Raw genomic sequence first — 20,832 nt, forward strand, 5'->3', positions numbered from 1 at the left:
ACTGCACCGGTTGGGCTGCGAAATTGCAGGTGGCAGGGGCTGCTGCCTTAGATAGGGCCCCCACTCGCTCAGTCCCCACAACGGCTTCTCCTGACCACACTTTGTCTCTCACCTGGAGCACTGCAGGTGTGCTGCGCCTCTCCAGCAAGCCCGGGGGCGGCCGCATCCTGGCGCTGACCTCGGGCCCCTCGCCCCGGCCCACCTGCTGCTCCCCATACCCTTTGCCTGCTCTGTCCTGGCCCAGGCACTCGAGGCAAGAAACATCCTCCTAGTAGAACCTACTAGAACCCATCATGCAGCACAGATCTCAATTCAGGACCCCCTGCCATGGCCACCCTGCCTGGGGGCCGGCTCTCGTGGTCTCCCACCATGTGGCCTCATCACCTGAAAGGTGCCTGAGAGATGCTGCTGGTTTGCTGTCAGGATCCCTCTCTGGGAAAAGGGCCCTCGAGAGCAGGCCCAGCTTTCCCGCTGCTGTGCCTGAGTGATAAGAACAGGGCCCTACCCGGAGCAGATACTGATAACTACACGTGGGCCGAGTGATTTGGGGCCCAAGGTGGCCAGGATCAAGCTCTGTCCTGAGAGATATCAGGGGCATCTGCGAAGTGCAGGCCCCACCTCTAGCTACCTTCTGACGTACCCTCCCCAGGGATGGCGAGGCTTGCACTGGCCATGCTGAAGAAAATAAAATGAAGACATTTCACCTAAGATACTGAACTAGGATCAGGTGCCATGACAATGCACCAGCGGCAGCAGAACAGGCTGCTTCTGGATCACAGTTCCCTCTAGGAGATGCGCCTCAAGTCCTGCAGGGGTCTGTGTGGCCCCTCTCAGCAGTGGACAGATGGGGGTCCCATCAGGCAGTTGGCATTCAACATGCTTGGAGGCTCTGGCCCTGACCTCTGCCCCATGCCCCCGGCTGCCACGACTGGTGTCCTGGAATGTGGGGCTGTATCTCAGAAATGGCACTGCCAGACTGCCAGACCCACAGGGCACAGGAGGAACACAATCAGATGGCTCCTCCTGCATGGAAATCAGAAGGCTGCGACGCTGAGTGCCAATGTCCCCGCATCATTTTCATTCTCATTCATTCACATTCTTTCTCTCTCTCTCTCTGGTACAGGCTGGCAAGGTACCAGTTCCACAGGCCAGGAGCCATGGCGCGCCCCCACTGCCACAGTGCACTGATGGGGGCTCTGGCCAGGACAGAGAGGTGGACTGGCAGTGGCAGCCCTGGCTCCTGGCCTCTGCTCCAGCCATGCATGGTCTGATAACTGAGAGACCAGAACCCCATTTGCATGGTGCCTCAGCAGGGCCCTGGAGCCCAAAGTACCTCACGCGGGGCAGAATATAAGCCACTGTGACACGGGATGAAAGGGAGGGACCCTGGGCAAGGTGCTCACGCTCCTAGACTCCCAGTTCCATCTTCTATAAAAACTGGAGAACAATGATAGACTGGCAATAAAGCCCAGAATGTGTACAGCACCACAGCTGACAAAACACCAGTGATAAGGGCTGTGGAGAAACAATCTTGCCTGACGCCTACTCTGTGCTTGGTGCAGGGCCAGGCACTTGCTATAGGTCAGGGCAGGCAAGCAAACCACAGCTCGCTGGTGCCTTGGTAGGCAAGTCTCACGGAGACATGGCCACGCTCGCTGTCCACGTCTGTGGCTGCTTCTGTGCTACAACAGCAGAGAAGTTGTGAAAAAGTCCATATGGCCCGCAAGCCTGAAAATATTTACTATCTAGCCCTTTACAGGAAATGTCTGCCAAGCCTCACTGGAAAAACCTTCCTCAGTCCTAGCAGCAGCCCCTCGAGGCGAGGATCGGGAACTCAGCTTGCCCAAGGATGCACAGGTAAGCACTGAACTAGGACAGAAACGCCCTCCGTCCGAGCCCAGGACGCCGCACAGAATGTGGACCCACCAGGGCTTCGTGAAATACTCAAATAAACCTTTCCCTGAATGGAACCAGATCTGTTTGGTGAACAGTAGGCAATTTGGAGCCTCCATGTATAGAAGTGTCCTGGCCACAGATTCTCACACTCCAGTCCCTCCGCAGCACCTGCCCTTGGGCGTGAAGTGGGAGGACGTGCCCTCAGCAGGAGTCCACCGAGTGCGGTCTGAGGCGGCTCTGACCCTCAGGAAAGGAGGCAAATGGCAGAGGAATGACCAGATCCAAAGCTCAGGGAGACAAGCACCATCTTTCATCCCCTGCAATTTACAGCCAGCCCTGTGTGAGGAGCGCAGGCACTGATGATTAAAGATACACTTTGGGATATGGGTGGTCGAAGTGCAATGATTAAAATTCAAGTGGCCTTTTGGATGTCACTAGAAAGGAATTTAATAAATGCCTTAAGCCAAATGAAGTCATCTTGCAATACTTACCTGGCAAAAATAAATGTTCCCTTTTCTTAGGGGAAAAAAAGCATCAAATCATTAGGGGATAGGAAACGTAAAGTGTGGAGATGTTTGCCCGTTTACCAGGGAGTCCCCTCCCCACCTGCACAAGATGTGTGTGAGGAGCTACTCTAGAGCAGCATAAGTACCTGCTTCAGGTGTACACAGGGCCCTGAAGGCAAAGAGCATCTCAAACGAGAGGGGGCCTTCACCAAACTGGACATGAAAATTCCCAGGCCCAGGAGGCCGGCTGCGCTGCTGCTCACTCACCGATCCACAGAGGCCAGGGAGACCGTACCCAGAGCCCTGCATGCTCCCCAAGAGGAAGAAGTCACTGGAATTTAGAGAAGAGAACCTGGCTTTGCATGTCCTGTCAGAACCTGTTGTTCTTTTTCATTCCACGGCCTACCCCGGCTGCTCCTCTGCTGCTGAGTCACACCCCGCACGGGGTAACCTCGCACAGGGGCCCCCATCAAGTCAGCCGCCGCCCTGCATCCTCACCTCCCCAGCAGCCTCACGCACCCAGGTAAAGGAGGAGACCACCCCTCATATCGTCTTATGCCCAATTTCTGCCTCCAAAGAAAGAAGAAGTAAAAACTAAAAGGCAGAAACGAAATCCGCAGGCAGACAGCCCGGCGCTGCACCCTGGGCCTGGTAGTTAAAGATCGACCCCTGACCTAACTGGTTCTGTTATCTACAGATTACAGACATCGTATAGGAATGTACTGTGAAAATCCCTGTCCTGTTTGGTTCCGATCTAATTACTGGTGCATGCGGCCCCCAGTCACGTACCCCCTGCTTGCTCAATCAGTCACGACCCCCTCACACGCACCCCCTTAGAGCTGTGAGCCCTTAAAAGGACAGGAATTGCTCACTCGGGGAGCTCGGCTCTTGAGACAGGAGTCTTGCCGATGCCCCTGGCCGAATAAACCCTTCCTGCTTTAACTCGGTGTCTGAGTTTTGTCTGCGGCTCGTCCTGCTACACAGGGATCGCCCACTGCGGGATCGCCCTCCCCAGGTTCCACCCACCCCCATCTGAGCTTCCCTCTCCCCGTTAGAGCCATACTTCTCAGACTTACCAATGCCCTCTGACCCCACCTGCTTGATGCCCCCCTCATCCTGGCTGAATTCAGCTCCACGCACCCCCACGCACCTGCTCTCAGCCATCGATGACCACTGCTGACATAGTGTTTGGATCTGTGTCCCCAGCAAATCTCATGTTGAATTGTAATCCCCAATGCTGGAGGCGGTGATGAGGTGGTCAGACTCTCCTGAGTGGTTTAACACCACCCTCCTCAGCGCCGTTCCCATGCCAGTGAGTGAGCTCTCCTGAGATCGGGTTGTTTAAAAGTCCGTGGCACCTCCCTCACGCCTTGCTCCTGCTCCAGCCATGGAAGACACACCTGCTTCCTCTTCACCTTCTGCCATGATTGCAAGTTTCCTGAGGCCTCCTCAGAAGCTGAGCAGATGCCAGCACCATGCCTCCTCCACAGCCTCTCTGGAACCATGTGCCAATTTAACCTCTTCCTTACAAATGACCCAGCCTCAGGTGTTTTTTGTTTGTTTGTTTATGGTTTTTTTTTTTTTTTTGAGACGGAGTCTCGCTCTGTCGCCCAGGCTGGAGTGCAGTGGCCAGATCTCAGCTCACTGCAAGCTCCGCCTCCCGGGTTTACGCCATTCTCTCGCCTCAGCCTCCCGAGTAGCTGGGACTACAGGCGCCCGCCATCTCGCCCGGCTAATTTTTTTTTTTTTTTGTATTTTTTTAGTAGAGACGGGGTTTCACCGTGTTAGCCAGGATGGTCTCGATCTCCTGACCTCGTGATCCGCCCATCTCGGCCTCCCAAAGTGCTGGGATTACAGGCTTGAGCCACCGCGCCCAGCCGATTTGTGGTTTTTTTTTGAGTCGGAGTCTCGCTCTGTCACCCAGGGTAGAGTGCAGTGGTGCCATCTCAGCTCACTGCAAGCTCCGCCTCCCGGGTTCACGCCGTTCTCCTGCCTCAGCCTCCCAAGTAGCTGGGACTACAAGCGCCCATCACCATGCCCGGCTAATTTTTTTTCTATCTTTTAGTAGAGATGGGTTTCACCATGTTAGCCAGGATGGTCTCGATCTCCTGACCTCATGATCCACACGCCTCGGCCTCCCAAAGCGCTAGGATTACAGCGTGAGCCACCGGGCCCGGCCAGGTGTTTCTTTACAGCAGCGCAAGAGCAGACTAATACAACCACACGCTGAGGCCCCTGCAACTCTCCTTGCTGATGGGAGGTGGGAGCTGCCATCTCTGCACAAATGACTCACGGCTCCACCTTCCCAGAACCACATTCCCCGGTAGGGCCACAGCTGCCCAGGGGAGCCTACTCAACTGAGTTGCTGAAGGCAACAGAGATGCAGAGATCTGCTGAGTAGGGTCTGGTTCTAGAGGGTGGGGTGTGTCTTTTCTGCTGTCCAAAAATGGGGGCAAAAGGGAAAGTGGCATCCGTGTTTTACAGAGGACCCCAAAACTGGCTCTCACGGGCTGGGGTTCTTCCAGGAGCTGGGACTGCCTCGCCCACCCATGGCTTCCCCACGGCCACTGCACACATCCACGAGGGAGCACGCGGCCCCTGGGGGAGCAGGGCCACTCTCTTCCATCTGGGCTCTCTCTGCATCATCGGCTCTTCTTCCATGCCTTTTGTCACCCTCAGGACAATAACCCCATTTGTTTTTATAAACTATCTATTTCAGGGCCTGGGACAGTATAGGTGCTTATAAACAACCTTTTATTGACACATGTCCCAAGAGGATTTTAAGCTACCTTGTCAGGGGTTAAAGAGTAACTGAAACCTGTAATGGCTCAGCTAATAAACACCGCACTTTAGGGGAGAGTCATCACCTGATTGCTTTCCTAAGATTACTATGTATTTTCATTGCCAAAAGATGCAATACAATTTCATGGTTACTTGGCCCTGTAAAATAGAAATACCCCCAATTTTTAAGATATGAAGAGGTTTATAATCAGGGTACTGTCAGTTCAAGAATGAGTCCCTGGTACAAATGAGTCAATTCACGACAAAATTTAATCTCAAGAAAATTAACTCAATAAAGATGCCACAATTGTGCTTAAAGTTTTAATACCTATTAGGAGTTTTAGGGAGGTGGTGCAGAACCGTGGGCAAGGCGATCCATTTTCTGGCTCCTCAAAAATGTGATTGACTTAATAACTAATTTATTCATAATGGGGACAGTATTACAAGGAACTCTGTGTTTAATGAGGGAGGTCTGGGTCTCAAACAACCTAACCAATCGCAAAAATGGAGAGCATTTGCAATTTACAGGATATTAAGTTTTGTTTCCTGTAATATGACAGAGAGCTGATCAATAGCACTAGACTGACAGCTACTTTAACCCAACAGCCCAAGGTAAGGCTTTATGTCCCAGCAAATGCTGCTGGCCAGAAATTCTGTCGCTGCCCAACACTTCGAAGAGCAAAACACAAGTCGCAGACACAAATGACAGTCTGCTGACTGGTGGTAATTTCCGTAGTGAGATCATTAGACCAGACAAGGGGCACAAAGGAAAAGCAAAGTCAAAAGACAGGACTTCAGAGTCACGAAACACTCACACCCACCACGGGGCACCCTGACCAGCAACCGGTGTCAGGAACAAAGCTTTGGGGCATCGTTCTAGAGGACTCATACGAAAACAGGCTCAGAATAAGAGACTGGACAGCATGGAGGCCCAGCAGGCACCCCGTTCTGTGGGAAGAATGCATCTAGCCTGAGGCCCTGTAGGGAGGAGCTGGTCAGAAAGACCCCCAGGCCCTTCCTAGCAGCTCTGGGACCCCCAGCCACGGGCAAGGCACCAATGTTGGGACCCAAAGCAGTGCCTGGGACCGAAGCAGCCCCAGAAAAAGCCTCCCGCCTAGAGCTCCCCTTTCCGGAAACGCCCAGCATCAACCTCCAAGGGTGGCTGCCCCCTGCAAAGCCCGATCACACAGCCCTTCGTGGGCTGTGCTCACTGCAGTAGAAAGCCTAGCTCTTGAGGTGCCGGGATGAAAACCAGCCATACGCGTCTTTCTTTAGCACTCTGTAGAGATTTGATTCCCAATCCCACATAATGGTGCCTGCTATTTGTAACCGAGGATGGAAGGCTGGCGCAGAAACCCCCCACAGCACCGCCTCTGCTTCAGCAAACATCTCAAACAAAATGAAAAGGTGCTAGAATAAGCGATGGGACACTCAAGGGAAGAGAAGTGGCTTGTTCCAGAAAACTCAATCTCCTGAAGAACTGAATTTCATCAGAACTGGTGAAGAGTAGAAAATTTCATAGCACACTGAATCTGTGATTTTTTAAAAAATCTTTATTATATGTAACTCAAAATATAGACAAGGTGTGAGTCCCGAGCGTGAGTTTTTTGGCAGATGCAGCTCAAACTCACAGCAGAGTCGCCAGCATCCGTGGCATCCTCCTAGCACACTGCTCAGAATGTAACTTCCCAGCGCGCTCAAGGCTGCTGTCAACCATGCAGGCAGAATGAAACTCAGCCACAAAGAGAACTACCTGAAGTTCTTTTCCCTGTTTTACATCTCCTCAGATAAAAAGCATGCCAGGAATATACTTTTTATTTTTATTTATTTATTTTTTCAGATGGAGTCTCACTCTGCCACCCAGGCTGGAGTGTGGTGGTGCAATCTCGGCTCCCTGCAACCTCCGCCTCCCAGGTTCAAGCAATTCTCACGCCTCAGCCTCTGAGTAGCTAAGAATACAGGCGTGTGCCACCATGCCCAGCTAATTTTTTATGTTTTTAGTAGAGACAGGGTTTCGCCATGTTGCCCATGATTGGTCTTGAACCCCTGAGCTCAGGCAATCCACCAACCTCAGCCTCCCAAAGTGCTAAGATTACAGGCGTGAGCCACCGTGCCCGGCCAGGAGTATACTTTTTAAAGACCACATTTCAATGGAGAGAGCGTTCTGAGGGCAAAATCGAATGCAGCACACAGGCCCAGGGCAGAAGGCGAGAGAAAGCGGCCCGGCTCCTGGCACCCCCGTGGCGGAGGGCGTGAAGGAGAGCTCACCTGGTAGGTGTCCCACAGGCGGATGGTGCAGCGCAGGGGCACCTCCCTCATCAGCAGGTTGTTCATCCAGCGGAAGGCAAACTGCAGGTATCTCACCTCGTGCTGGTCCAGGTGCCGGTGCACTTGCTCTGCACAAAACAAACACAGGCCCCAAGGCTGTCAGGGGAGCCCTCTGGAGGCACTGGCAGCCAGGTCACTTGTGCCCCCAAGGCCCTGCGCCCGCCCCAAAACCCCACTCCAACAGGGAATCCCAAGCAACAACCCCTAAGGAGCAAAGAACTAATTCTATTAACGGGAGACTACGGCTCTCTCTTCCTACAGGAAAGCGAAAGCTGATGGTGCTGCTGATGTGATGATTGTAATCATGGCCACGTCCGGGCGCGTCACGCCCTAACACCGGGAAGATGGGGGAGGGGGCTTGGGTTGACACCCACACCGTGAGGCTCCACAGACAGATGCTCTTTCCCCACCCCACACAAGCTCCACAGACCCAGGCTGGTGTCCCGGGGGGGCTTAGAGAGAGAGAGGAGATGAGCTTGCCAGCTCCTCAAGAGGGGCCCAATCTTGTCCAGGGAAATGCTCCACCTAGACCTGGACCCAACTGTTGAGTGCGCAAGTGGGACATGAGGCCTACAGGCCAGGTGGGGAGCACCCCTCGATTCCAGGATGGGGACACCCCTGAAGACAGCTGGGCCTCTGGAAAGAGGCAGGCTTTACCAAGCATTGCGCCCAGAAGCACACGCCCGCACCAGAAACATGAGCTCCCCTCTCGTCAAGCTGCAGTGGGCGGCAGATTTGCAGCCTGAGCTCAGACCCTGTGCTCCCTGCCTCATCCCCTGCTGAGTCCTGGAGGTGTCACTCCTGGAGGCAAAATCCCGGCAATCATGGTGTCTATGCTCCTCTTTCCAACATTCTGTCCATGAAGTCCTACTCTAAAGGGCCTAGAAGAATGGTTGCTGCTTTATAAAAACAAATAATCATTACTAATTATTGCCCAACTGAGCCAGACAGCGGATCCTTGGTTTTTAAAATGTGGGTGCACCCGAGGGCAGCCGAGAGCCTTCTTTCTGCAGCTCACTTCCTTACCCTACTTCCAAGTTACACCTTCCTTCTCTCCACACTTACCTGACCCTGGTTTGTCCTGAGAAGAGACCTGGAAACTACTTCACAGGGATCACCATTCCCTCAAAGAAAGTTCTAGAAATGGCATATAAACAAATGCCAGAGAAAAGCTACTGTTCTGTTTACTGGTTTGTTTTACTCAAGTCCCTGGTAACTTGCAATATTTCAGCAACAAGCGAGAAACAGAAGGAAGAGGAACAGGAGGGTCCATCCTGCAATGCCCTCCACCTGACGGACCAGGAGCTCTGCCAGGACATGCGAGTGCCAGCCTGAACTTCAGGGCCACAGGACCGGGAGCTGCCCTCACCTAAGAAGAGGGGCTGGTTTCCAAGCAGGCGCCACTAGACTGGCCCTGGAAAAGCACGGGCAGCTCTGGTCCCATGATGGGACCCTGCTGTGATGGCAGCTGGTCCCTTTGCTGTCTCTGTCCTCACTGTCGCCCTCCTTCCCTAAACCACTGCTGTCCTCAGCTGACCACAGCAAACGTGCTGGGGCAGGGCTCCTGTAGGGCTGGGTGTCGGGACGCCTGCAGGACGAGGCTTTGGTTCACACCGTGGGGTAGACACAGCAACACATACTCCATTCCAACATGACAGTGAATAATTAATTATTTTGCTTGGTTAAAAGAGACTTGCGATTATAGTTATTTTCAGATATTTAAAAAATATTTTTTGGAAGTAGGATTTATTTTATATAGGCCTAGAATCTAGGGGATGAGGAGGATATAGGACATCATATTTGGATGTCATTATGGAAATTATTTTCCTGTGGAAAGATAAGAGAATGTGGCCAGGCACAAAAGCTGTAATCCCAGCTCTTTGGGAGGCTGAGGTGGGAAGACTGCTTGAAGCCAGGAGTTTGAGATCCACCTGGGCAACAAAGTGAGACCCTGTTTCTACAAAAACATGAAAAAATGTGGTGGTGTGTAGTCCCAGCTACTCAGAAGGCTGAGGCAGGAGGATTGCTCGAGTCTAGGAGTTCGAGGCTGCAGTGAGCTGAGATTACGCCACTGCACTCCATCCTGGACGAGAGACGGAGACCCTGTGTTTTTCCCCCATAAAAGAAAAGAAAAGAGAACAGACTGTCATGTGAGCTATTGGGCTTCCCTTTCATTCCAACATGACATGAATAATTAATTGTGGAAACTGCACAATTTGGCGGAGCAGAACAGCAAAGGCTCCCTTCTGAGCCCCAGGGACCAGCCTGGGGGTAAGTCACCAGGGAGACTGGACTGCCTTGCCCACGGCCCAAGGGAATGCCCTCCAGGAGGCTGCCTGGACCCAGAGGCACCCACGCACACACCCACCACTGTGCGCTGCCTCTGCAGTAACAAACTTGAGCACCCAGGGCTCCAGACCTGCAGAAAGCAGGTACAAGCAGGCCAGGCAGGACCAGGAGGCAGGCGGGGGTGGGGGTCCCTGGCCGCAGAGCAGCCCACAGGGCGGCTCCTCCAGATGGCATCTGCTCAGATACTCAGTTGCTACAGCGGGGGGGTTGGTCTGCTTTTTGCTTTATGAAGAGGTCTGGCGCACACCACACACACTTAGCCATAGACGCCCACACTTCTTCATTAGCAAGCCCACCTGTCTCCCCTGCCCCCATGAGAGCTTCAGAGGTGGAACATTTGGGTGGATGAGTGGCTGGGAACGCAGGTGCCTGATGACTCAGGGAGTCTGACGCATCAGTGCCACAGTTGGCTGCAAGCAAAGAGGGTCACCCGCAAGCAGCAAGGACAGTTTACGCTGAGCGACTGAAAATGTTATTTGTGTATTGAAACCAAAACCAACGCATAATATGCCATAAAGTCAATTATCATCATGAGTTGTTAGGATAAAATCGCGATTTCAATGAAATTTCATCTCTGTACTGGGCCCGTTCGAGCTCCATCGTCCAAAGTCCCCAGCACGTAGGCCAGGGATTGCCTCCCGTGCCGTGGAGCACTTCTGAAAGGTGTTGGGCTAGAAACGTTTGAGGAGCCAGGCCCGGAGTAGCCGAGGGACACGCATGGGCCTGCTTTGGGGGCGAGGAGGGCCTGACACCAGGGTGCAGTGGACTTGGCAGTGACCCAGGGATTCCCAAACAGGGCTGGACATCATCGTGTCTTCATCTTCCTCCTCCCCCTCCTCGTCATCCTCATCACCACAGGAGCTGTTAAAATACAGATTCTCATCTCGACTCTCTCAATCAGACTCTTCCAGGTGGGATGTCAGAGACTCTGGAGAAGATGCTGACGTGCCAGTGACACCTCTGCACTGGGAATGCCTCAGAGGGCAGGTCACACGAGGACGTGGCACCATGCAGGCTCCCAGAGACAGGAAGGTCAGGTCCCAGTGGCTCAGGCAGGACACCCGCTCCAGGAGCTCCACACCGAGGGAGGGGAGGGCTGCAGTGCAGGTCCAGAGGCGGCGCCAGCACGTTGCTCACTTAACAGCTTCCTTCTAATCCGCTGGTGCTTTATTAAAGACATTTATTTTTTTAAATAAAACTAATTTCACTACCAAGAAATGGTTCCCACAATCTCATAAGTAAAGGACAGCAGGACGAGTGGAGGGAACAAAGCAGTGCTGCCCGGGGACCCCTGAGGCTGCAGCCCCGGCAGAATTTAACCTCACGGCTCCGTCGGGGGATGGAGAGACCAAAGGGGGTGCCAGGAGGTGTCTCAGGATCCCCACAAATGGCCCACAGACGAAGAGACACTGGCCCCCAGAATGAAGTTAAGAGTGCCTCAGAAAGGCACTAGACCCCCACTCCCTCCTTGGCCTTCACCGCTGCCCTCCCCTGCAACGCCGTGCCTCCTGCAGTGGCACCAGGTAACCATCAACACCCACGCCACCATGCAGGCTTCCCCATGTCCCGGGCTCACCCTCATGGCAGCCTTCCACCAGGGCACCTGTCTCTGCCCAGTGCGAGGCTACCTGGACATCAAAACTCCTAGATGCTTCCAGAAACACCCCACGCTGTGAGTCTTCCCTTCTTCTTGGTTCTATACACACCTCTATGGAAGCATTTATCACGAAAGGGGCATAAGCGCTCAGGGCATCTGCCCACTCTGGGGTGTGAGCTGGTCAGGTGTGGGTCCAGGTCTGTGTCGCCTTTGTTTCCCTGGCCCCCAGTACACACAACTGAGTGTCTGTGAGTGTCTGTCAGGTGACTGTGATGAACGAATGAGTACAGAGAGCAGACTGGTAACTGGAAGACAGGACACATTCCCAGCCTGGCCGTCCTCCTCTTTTACTTCTATTTCTCAACACGGCAACAGCGAGGAGTTTTCCAGCCACACCCTAGAATATGACGTTTTTTCAAAGAACTTACAGAATCATTTCTAACCTGAAGTTAATCTGCAGCTACAAAACTAAACCAATAGAAAGTTCTACGAAGCCCTGAGGGGGCTCCACCAGCCAGGCCCGACCTCTGCCCGTAACCCTCGGAAGGCGGAAGTCCGCCCGGGCTGCTACCATCCTCTGCTGCCCCATTGACACGTGGAATTCCAGTCTGATGAACACGTAAAACCAGCTGTTTAGAAAATGACTCCATTTACTCAACAAGGCTCTTTTGCACATTTTTTTACTAAACAAAGGTCATTCTTCAATGAGCTTCCATGAAGCTGACCACTTCGGGAAGAGCAGCCAGGACAACAGCGACAGCTCCAGAGGAAAATCACTGCCCAAAACACAGCGCCTGAGGAAGGAGGGGACACACAGGGTGGCCTGGCAGGGCCGTGTGAAAGGAACGCTCCAGGGCAGTAACTGGCCTGGCAGGTGGCACCTGGTTTCGCTGGCCACTCGCAGTCCACAGTTTCGTGTGGACATCTGGGCTGCAGCAAGTGGGTGCCGCCTTGCACCGGCGTGAATGAAGTTCTGCCATAGAGATGAGCTGAAGTCAGCAGCCTGGGGCCTCCTGGGACACACGGCCACACTGCGCATCCCTGTCTGGCCACTGTTCTGAAGGTTCTCCAATGCTGCCAGGGCAGGGCCCCAATGTACAAGGCAGCAGTGGGACAGTCACAGGCTAATCACCAGGACACAAGTGCTGAGCCCACATTTTACACAGGAGGCTTCAGGTAACTTCAGACAGCGCTCTACAGAGCCTGGGCGTTCTTCCCTTCGGGTGTGTGTTCGCATCCACTCCGTCTCTCCTCTCACTCCAGGCACGAATACAGTGAGAACCAAGCCCAGTGTATGATGAGGGCTCTCAACCAAGCACTCCCCGGGCCAGGCCCTGGACCCAGCCTCGGGGACCTGGTGTGGGTGGGACTTGCCAGAGGGTTTTATCCTCTAGATTGTGACTTCCTCGAGGGCAGGGACTTTGTCTGGGCTCACAGACCAGCACTAAGGCAGGCCATGGCCCATCACGTGTGATGTGTGCATGGCACACGTTTGTTAACCGGGCAGCCTGGCACCCAGGGCGGCCTCTGCCATGGATGAGGACGAGGTGACTGCTGGGGATGGTACGCACCACAGAGTCACACGCAGAAGAGGAGCCGCGGCTCACCGGCTGGTCTGTGATCTGCCTAGAGCAGCAGTAGCCCACCTGCGACGGGGCTCGGCATGTCCCCACCTGGGAAAACAGACAACTCTACCATAGGCCTGGGAGGCAGGCGATACCTTTCCAACACAAACTGGCAAGAAACAGACTTGAAAGTTTAAACACATATCAATATTTCTGGAACGCCTGTCACTGTGGTAACTAAACGGAGTACAAATTAACCCACTTGCAGGGACTGTGGGGTGGAAAGCACAGAGACCACCAAGACCTCAGCCCCTCCCTGAGGGAGGCTGACTTGAGGAGAAGGAGCCCATTCCAGCCAGAGCACAACGGCCGGCTGACCCGCACAGAACTCCCGCTACACAGCTCCTGAAGGGGGCCACGCGTCTCACACCCTGACCCTGGGGACCCTGGCCCCGCACCTGTGAGGTGAGGCAGGTGAGAGGACCTGTCCAAAGGTGCACGCAAGGAGGTGGCTGAGCCAAAATGGGCCTGAGGATTGCCCCACTCTGTCCCCTCAAAATGACCCCGCCGGAGCAAAGCATGGACCCACCCTTGCGTCTCTGGGCACCTGCGCCCTGGGCACAGTCACCCACCCTCCTCAGGGCAAAGCCCCGGACATCTGCAAGAACATCCAGTCACGAGGAATTAACCAGAAAACCAGACAGTGTTAACCTCACAAGAGCACAGGCAAGGCCATTCCAGGACGAGAGGCTCCTCCTTCATTGGTTCCTTAAGGAAAGATTTACCAGGGGCCTCCAATTCCCAGGGCTGCCTCTGAAGGAAAAGCTACAGGAAGACAAGGCCTGTTTCTGCCCGCCGGGGACTCAGCAGCCTGTAGCAAAGGGAAAAGGCAATCCAGCCTTCAGGCTCCAAGCTGTGCACTGCATCCAAATCACAAGCTCTCTGAGTCCTGAGTGCCTTCGGCCTGACACAGGACCTCGAACTCCTGAAAGGAGAGAAAAGGCAAAATCCACACCCACCCGGAGGCGACAGCAGGTACAGCACAAGGCCATGGGGGCCACAGCGAGGGACTCCGTGGCGAGTGCTACGCTGGGTCACCCAACACAGCCTGGCTAAGCCGGCTTGATTCTGAAGCCCACGGGACATCCAACCTGAAGGCACCAGGCAGTGTCCTTCTTCACACGGAAGTGGTCACCTACCACGATTCCGTGGCTTCTCTTGACAGCGGGTCATGAAGGGGGTGGGCGCAGCCAGCCAGGGCCTCACACCCTGGACGTGCATCCCCAGCAGGCGAGCCTCCTCCCGTCTGGGCACGGTGAAGGATGGGCTGCTAAACTCCAGGCATTACTTCCAATTTATACACATCAAAGCTGCAAATGCACATGCCGAAAGGATTCATTTTTCTTATTTTATAAGTAATTGCAAGCAGATGCTCTTTCACTGATAAAGGTAATTTGGTTGGCAATAATTCTGAATTTGAAATTTCCATTTCACTGGAAATAAGAGTATACCTACAATGAATGAGCAGGCAGGGGTAATTATTGTCATATGTCAGGCTGAAAAGGTTTTTCCATAAAGCCCTTATGTGGCAGGGCAAGGCAATGTTATTGTTGTAAAGTCACCAGGAAGAGATGTGTCATATTGGCAAGCTGGAGAAACAACCACAATATTTGTTGAACACTTTTCTCAGCACTTTAAACAGCAGATCCACAGACCGAAAATTCTGCTGAAACATCTTGTCTTCTTGATTAAAAATAAAAATAAATTATGCAAACACATTGTGTCCCAGGATTTATGCTAAAAAGGAAAAAACACGTATCCCATTGACTTGGCATGAAAAACATACTGTTTATGCAGGACCAGACACTACGCAGATTTATGGCCCGAGGAACAGCACAATTGCTCACACTTAGACACCTGACAAAGAAAATCTTTCAACCCCCTGCGCAAAGCCGAAAACAGACACAAATACATCACGCTTTGGCTGGGACAGCCATGAATAGGCTTTGATTTTTGGGGAAGATTTCAATTCTCTAATCGGTTAAAAAGATAAAAAAGAACAAAAGCAAGAGCCACTGACAGTGAGCAGGGCCCCTCCGCACCAAGAGGCCCCTCGCTCTGAGTCCACCTCCTTTCTCATTTGCATTTGGTTGACGTCGCGGACAGCTGGAAAAGCCAGGTCCCCAACAAGCAGGGTCCAGTCATGCTCACCAGCCAGAACACCAAGAGCCGCTCACTGCCAAGGGAGGGCAGAAGGAGGGAAAGGTTCAGACCAAGGATGAGCAGCAGCCCCAGCCCAGCCAACTCTGTGGGGGAAGCAGTCTGGGGCTGACAGCTCAAGACAGAGCACTGTGGCCGCTCACCAAGGCCTCCGATGGGACAGCAGGGCCTGAGCTGGAAGGGAACAGGGGAGAGAGATGGGACTCAAGGCAGAGCAGCAGGATCATGGACCCACAACTCCACCTTCCCGGCACGGGACACTCACTGGCAAATCCCTACAGGCAAACAGGCAGGGCTCCTGCCATCCCTGCCCCAGGAGCGGCAGCCAGGAGCCCTGGCCAAGATCCAGGCTGCCGGCAGGTCTCCTCTGGGCAGCAGCCGAGTCTGGGCTGGACACCAGTGAGCACATTAAGGCCTCAGGTTGTAGAGTCAGGTGAGCCTGGGTGAGGGGAAGGGAGGAAAGAGGAGGGAGCTTGGGCACCAAGCTTGGCACCGTTCAGTCATCTGGCCAATGCAATGAACTGCAATGAACCAAGCTCTGAGGGGCTTTCTTGTTGGCGAACATATGGCTATGGCAGGAGAGTTAGCCCCCTGGCCCTATGGGGAGGGGTATGGGAGCTCTGCATCCCCTGGCCCCATGGGGAGGGGTATGGGAGTGCTGTGTCCCCGGGACTCTTGCAGATTTTGTCCCATGCTTCTCCACATTTGGCTGGTCCTCCCAACCTGTACATAAAACTGGAATCATAATAACTGGCTTTCTTGAGTCCCATGAGCCATTCTAATGAATCATCAAACCTGAGCATGTCATGGACACCACTGAATTTACAGCCAGTTGGGCAGACGTGCAGGTGGCCTGGGGACCACTGAGGTGCGGCTGGCATCTGAAGCGAGGGTGGTCTTGTTGAGGACTGAGCCCTTGGCTTGTAGGTCTGACACCAACTCTGGGACGTTAGCGTCAGGATTGTGCGGTGGTGTCCCACATGGGGGGCAAACAGAATGCTCCCACCATCACCAAATGGCCCTGAGGGCTGAGATCCAACCAGACTGCAAGGCAGAGGCCAAACTGCAAACACATTCCCTCAAGATAACTTCTCCACCATTCAATTTAATGTCAAGGTCGTGCCACACAACTGTCTTCTCACAAGCTCAACACAAGGACGGGGCTGAAGACAGGTCAGACCCAAGACACAGCTAAGCATACACAGGCAGGTGAGACCGAAGTGGCCGCCAGTACAACCCCAGAAAGAGGTCACACCAGGTTCACTCCTGGGCCGTGAGGGACAGGGACCAAGGGACAGGAACGCGACCACTCATTCTCAGAACCTCAGCAAACATGAGCGCAGAATGAAATAAAGCCTCCTGGCAGGCTGTAAAGAAATGATGTTTATCTGACACCACAACACGCAATCTTTTCATCTCTAGAGAGGTATTGAGGTCTATTTTTTTGACAGTAACATAATCTAAAATACAACTTCTTCTAGAGCTACATGGAATTGAAGCAACGAGGTATTAAATCATTTTCACTTCACAGATGTGCTCGTGAGCTACTCAGCAAACCCCTCCAAAACAGGGTCATTTTCATAGGAGGAGGCAACAAAAAGTCTGATTTACTTCCTCTAAAAATGCAGGTGACAGAGCCACGTCCCAGGGTGCCTGAAGCTCCAGGGGCCCTGACTACACTCCACGGACAGGCAACCCGCAGTTCGACAGCTGCCCAGGGAAAAGGAGTGGGCTGGACAAGACAGGGAGAGTCCAGAAGGCGGGCCTGGCCCTAGGCTCTGTCACAACCCGCACTTCTGGAAGGCTCGCCCAGTCTTTAGCTTGTCTTTTCATTATATTAACAGAGCAGCATCATCTGAAGAGCAGATTCTAATTTTGGTAAAATCTGATTTATTTGTCTAAGCTGTCTTTAATGTCTGAGGGTTTGGCCATTATTCCCAGAAATCTTGTGTGCCTAGCCTGAGGTCACACAAAGACGCTCTGTGTTTCCTTGCGGAAGTTTTACAACTTTAGGTTTTAAACATAGGTCTCTGAGTTACTTCACTTAGAAGACTGGTCTCCCACCCCCACCAGGCTAAGCCATGGGATTCAAAGGCATAACGACGACACAAAGGACATTGGGGACTCAGGGGAAAAGGGTGGGAAGCTGGTGAGGGATAAATGACCATGAATTGGGTTCAGTATATACTGCTCGGGAGATGGGTGCACCAAAATCTCACCAATCACCACTAAAGAACTTACTCATGTAACCAAATACCACCCGTTCACCAAAAACCTATAGAAATAAAAAGTTAACTCATGCCTGTAATCCCAGCACTTTGGGAGGCCAAGGCGGGCGGATCACAAGGTCAGGAGATCGAGACCACAGTGAAACCCCGTCTCCACTAAAAATACAAAAAAAAAAAAAAAAAAACTTAGCCGGGCGCGGGGGCGGAGCCTGTAGTCCCAGCTACTCAGGAGGCTGAGGCAGGAGAATGGCGTGAACCCGGGAGGCAGAGCTTGCAGTGAGCCGAGATTGCGCCACTGCATTCCAGCCTGGGCGACAGAGCAAGACTCTGTCTTAAAAAAAAAATAAATAAATAAATAAATAAATAAAAAGTTAAATAAATAAAAAGAAATTGAAAAAACTAAACAAAACATAGGTATCTGATTCATTTTGAGGTAAGTTTTTAACGTGGCACAAAATATGAATTCAAACTTCTTCCTCTGATGTGAATTTTCAATTGGAACTTCTTCATTTGCCCAACATATGTAACGATTATATGCATAACAAATAAATGCTTTGCCACTGAATTTCTTTTGTACCTTTTTGGAAATAATTGTGCACATATGCATGGTTCCATTTCTCAGCACTGTCTTCTATTCCATTGATCTCTTTGTCTATCTCAATGGCAGCACCATGCTGTCTTGATTACTGAAGCTTTATAATTCTTGAAATCGGCTAATGTGAACAAAAAAAAAAGAAAACAGTGAACAAAGTCCTTCAACTTTGTTCATCTTTGTCTGTGTTGTTTTAGGCATTCTAAGGACTTTGTATTTCCATATGAATTTAAAAATCAGCTTGTCAATTTCTTTCTTTTTTTTTTCTTTTTTTTTTCCACTCTGTCACCCAGGCTGGAGTGCAGTGGCCGGATCTCAGCTCACTGCAAGCTCCGCCTCCCAGGTTTACGCCATTCTCCTGGCTCAGCCTCCCGTGTAGCTGGGACTACAAGCGCCCGCCACCTCACCCAGCTGGGTTTTTTTTTTGTATTTCTTAGTAGAGACGGGGTTTCACCATGTTAGCCAGGATGGTCTCGATCTCCTGACCTCGTGATCTGCCCGTCTCGGCCTCCCAAAGGGCTGGGATTACAGGCTTGAGCCACCGCGCCCGGCCCAGCTTGTCAATTTCTATAGAAAAGCATGTTGGGATCTTGATTGCAACTGAGTAGAATGTATGATCAGTTTGGTGAGAGCTGACATTTAATACTCTTGAGTCTTCTGATCTCTGAACGTGATTAGGTCATCTTTAATTTCTCTCTGCATTGTTTTGTAGTTTTCAGTGTACGGGCCTATTACATATTATATCATAGTGTTTTCCCTAAATATTTCACGTTTTCATGCTATTACAAATTGTATTGTTCATTCAATTTCAATTTCTCATTTCTCACTGTGAGTATATAAAAACAACACTTTGGGAGGCCGAGGCGGGCGGATCACGAGGTCAGGAGATCAAGACCATCCTGGCTAACACGGTGAAACCCCGTCTCTACTAAAAATACAAAAAATTAGCCACACGTGGTGGCGGGCGCCTGTAGTCCCAGCTACTCATGAGGCTGAGGCAGGAGAATGGCGTGAACCCGGGAGGCTGGAGCTTGCAGTGAGCCGAGATCGCGCCATTGCACTCCAGCCTGGGCAACAGAGCGAGACTCCGTCTCAAAAAAAAAAAAAAAAAAAATTGTATGTAAATCTTGTACCCTGAACCCTTGCTAAATAAACTCTTATTCTTTCTAGTAGCTTTTTTGTAAATGCCATCAGACTTTCAAAAAAGATGATCATGTTTTCTGCAAAAGCAGAGAGTTTTACTTCTTCCTTTTTGGTCTGGATGCCACTTATGCTTGTATGTATGTACAAATAAATGAATATACGTTTTTGTCTTTCTGCCACCAGAATCTTCAGCACACATACCGGACAGAAGTGGAAGGAAGGAACACTGTCCCATGTTTCTGATTTGGGGGTAAAGCTTTCCATTGACAGCCTTTCCTATAATGTCAGCTATAGCTTTAAACATCGAACATACTCTTTATCCAGCTTCAAAAGTTCCTTTCTATTCTTGTTTACTGAGAGTTTTCATTGGGAGGGGATACTGGATTGTGTCAAATGCTTTTTCTGCATGTATAGAGATGATTTTTATGGGTTTATCCTTCTTTTTAAATATATTAATAATAATGAATTACACTGACTGAAAATCAGCCTCACACTCTAGGATAAACCCTACATCATCAGGATGTGTATTGCTGGATTTGATTTACTAAATCTGTTCAGGATCCTTACATTTATGTTCACGATGGATACCAGTCTGCACTTCTCCACAGCACTACACGTTTCCCTCTAAGTACAGCCATCTTCTCACATACTCAGTACTATATGATTCCCTCTAAGCACGGCCGTCTTGCCATGCACTCTATGCTATACGGTTCCCTCTAAGCACAGCCTCTTCTCACACACTCAGAACTATACGATTCCCTCCAAGTACAGCCTCTTCTCACACACTCAGAACTATACGGTTCCCTCTAAGCACAGCCTCTTCTCACACACTCAGAACTATACGTTTCCCTCTAAGCACAGCCTCTTCTCACACACTCAGAACTATACGTTTCCCTCTAAGCACAGCCTCTTCTCACACACTCAGAACTATACGTTTCCCTCTAAGCACAGCCTCTTCTCACACACTCAGAACTATACGATTCCCTCTAAGCACAGCCTCTTCTCACACACTCAGAACTATACGTTTCCCTCCAAGTACAGCCTCTTCTCACACACTCAGAACTATACGTTTCCCTCCAAGTACAGCCTCTTCTCACACACTCAGTACTATACGTTTCCCTCCAAGTACAGCCTCTTCTCACACACTCAGAACTATACGATTCCCTCTAAGCACAGCCTCTTCTCACACACTCAGAACTATACGTTTCCCTCCAAGTACAGCCTCTTCTCACACACTCAGAACTATACGGTTCCCTCCAAGTACAGCCTCTTCTCACACACTCAGAACTATACGTTTCCCTCCAAGCACAGCCTCTTCTCACACACTCAGAACTATACGATTCCCTCTAAGCACAGCCTCTTCTCACACACTCAGTACTATACGTTTCCCTCCAAGTACAGCCTCTTCTCACACACTCAGTACTATACGTTTCCCTCCAAGTACAGCCTCTTCTCACACACTCAGAACTATACGTTTCCCTCCAAGTACAGCCTCTTCTCACACACTCAGTACTATACGGTTCCCTCTAAGCACAGCCTCTTCTCACACACTCAGAACTATACGATTCCCTCTAAGCACAGCCTCTTCTCACACACTCAGAACTATACGTTTCCCTCCAAGTACAGC

The 20,832-nt window shown here is 51.6% G+C and overlaps 1 protein-coding gene across 2 annotated transcripts in view; it reads right to left on the minus strand.

Moving 5' to 3' along the window:
- TBC1D22A (TBC1 domain family member 22A) overlaps positions 1-20,832 on the minus strand; it is a 424,627-nt gene that overhangs the window by 128,236 nt on the left and 275,559 nt on the right. For both annotated transcript variants that reach the window (XM_030914235.1, XM_030914234.1), the window contains exon 11: positions 7,452-7,579. In XM_030914235.1, coding sequence (XP_030770095.1) covers positions 7,452-7,579 — 128 coding nt within the window. The remainder of the gene's footprint in view (positions 1-7,451; positions 7,580-20,832) is intronic.

The sequence above is a fragment of the Rhinopithecus roxellana genome, chromosome 13 (genome assembly GCF_007565055.1).
Source record: "Rhinopithecus roxellana isolate Shanxi Qingling chromosome 13, ASM756505v1, whole genome shotgun sequence".
NCBI lineage: Eukaryota > Metazoa > Chordata > Mammalia > Primates > Cercopithecidae > Rhinopithecus > Rhinopithecus roxellana.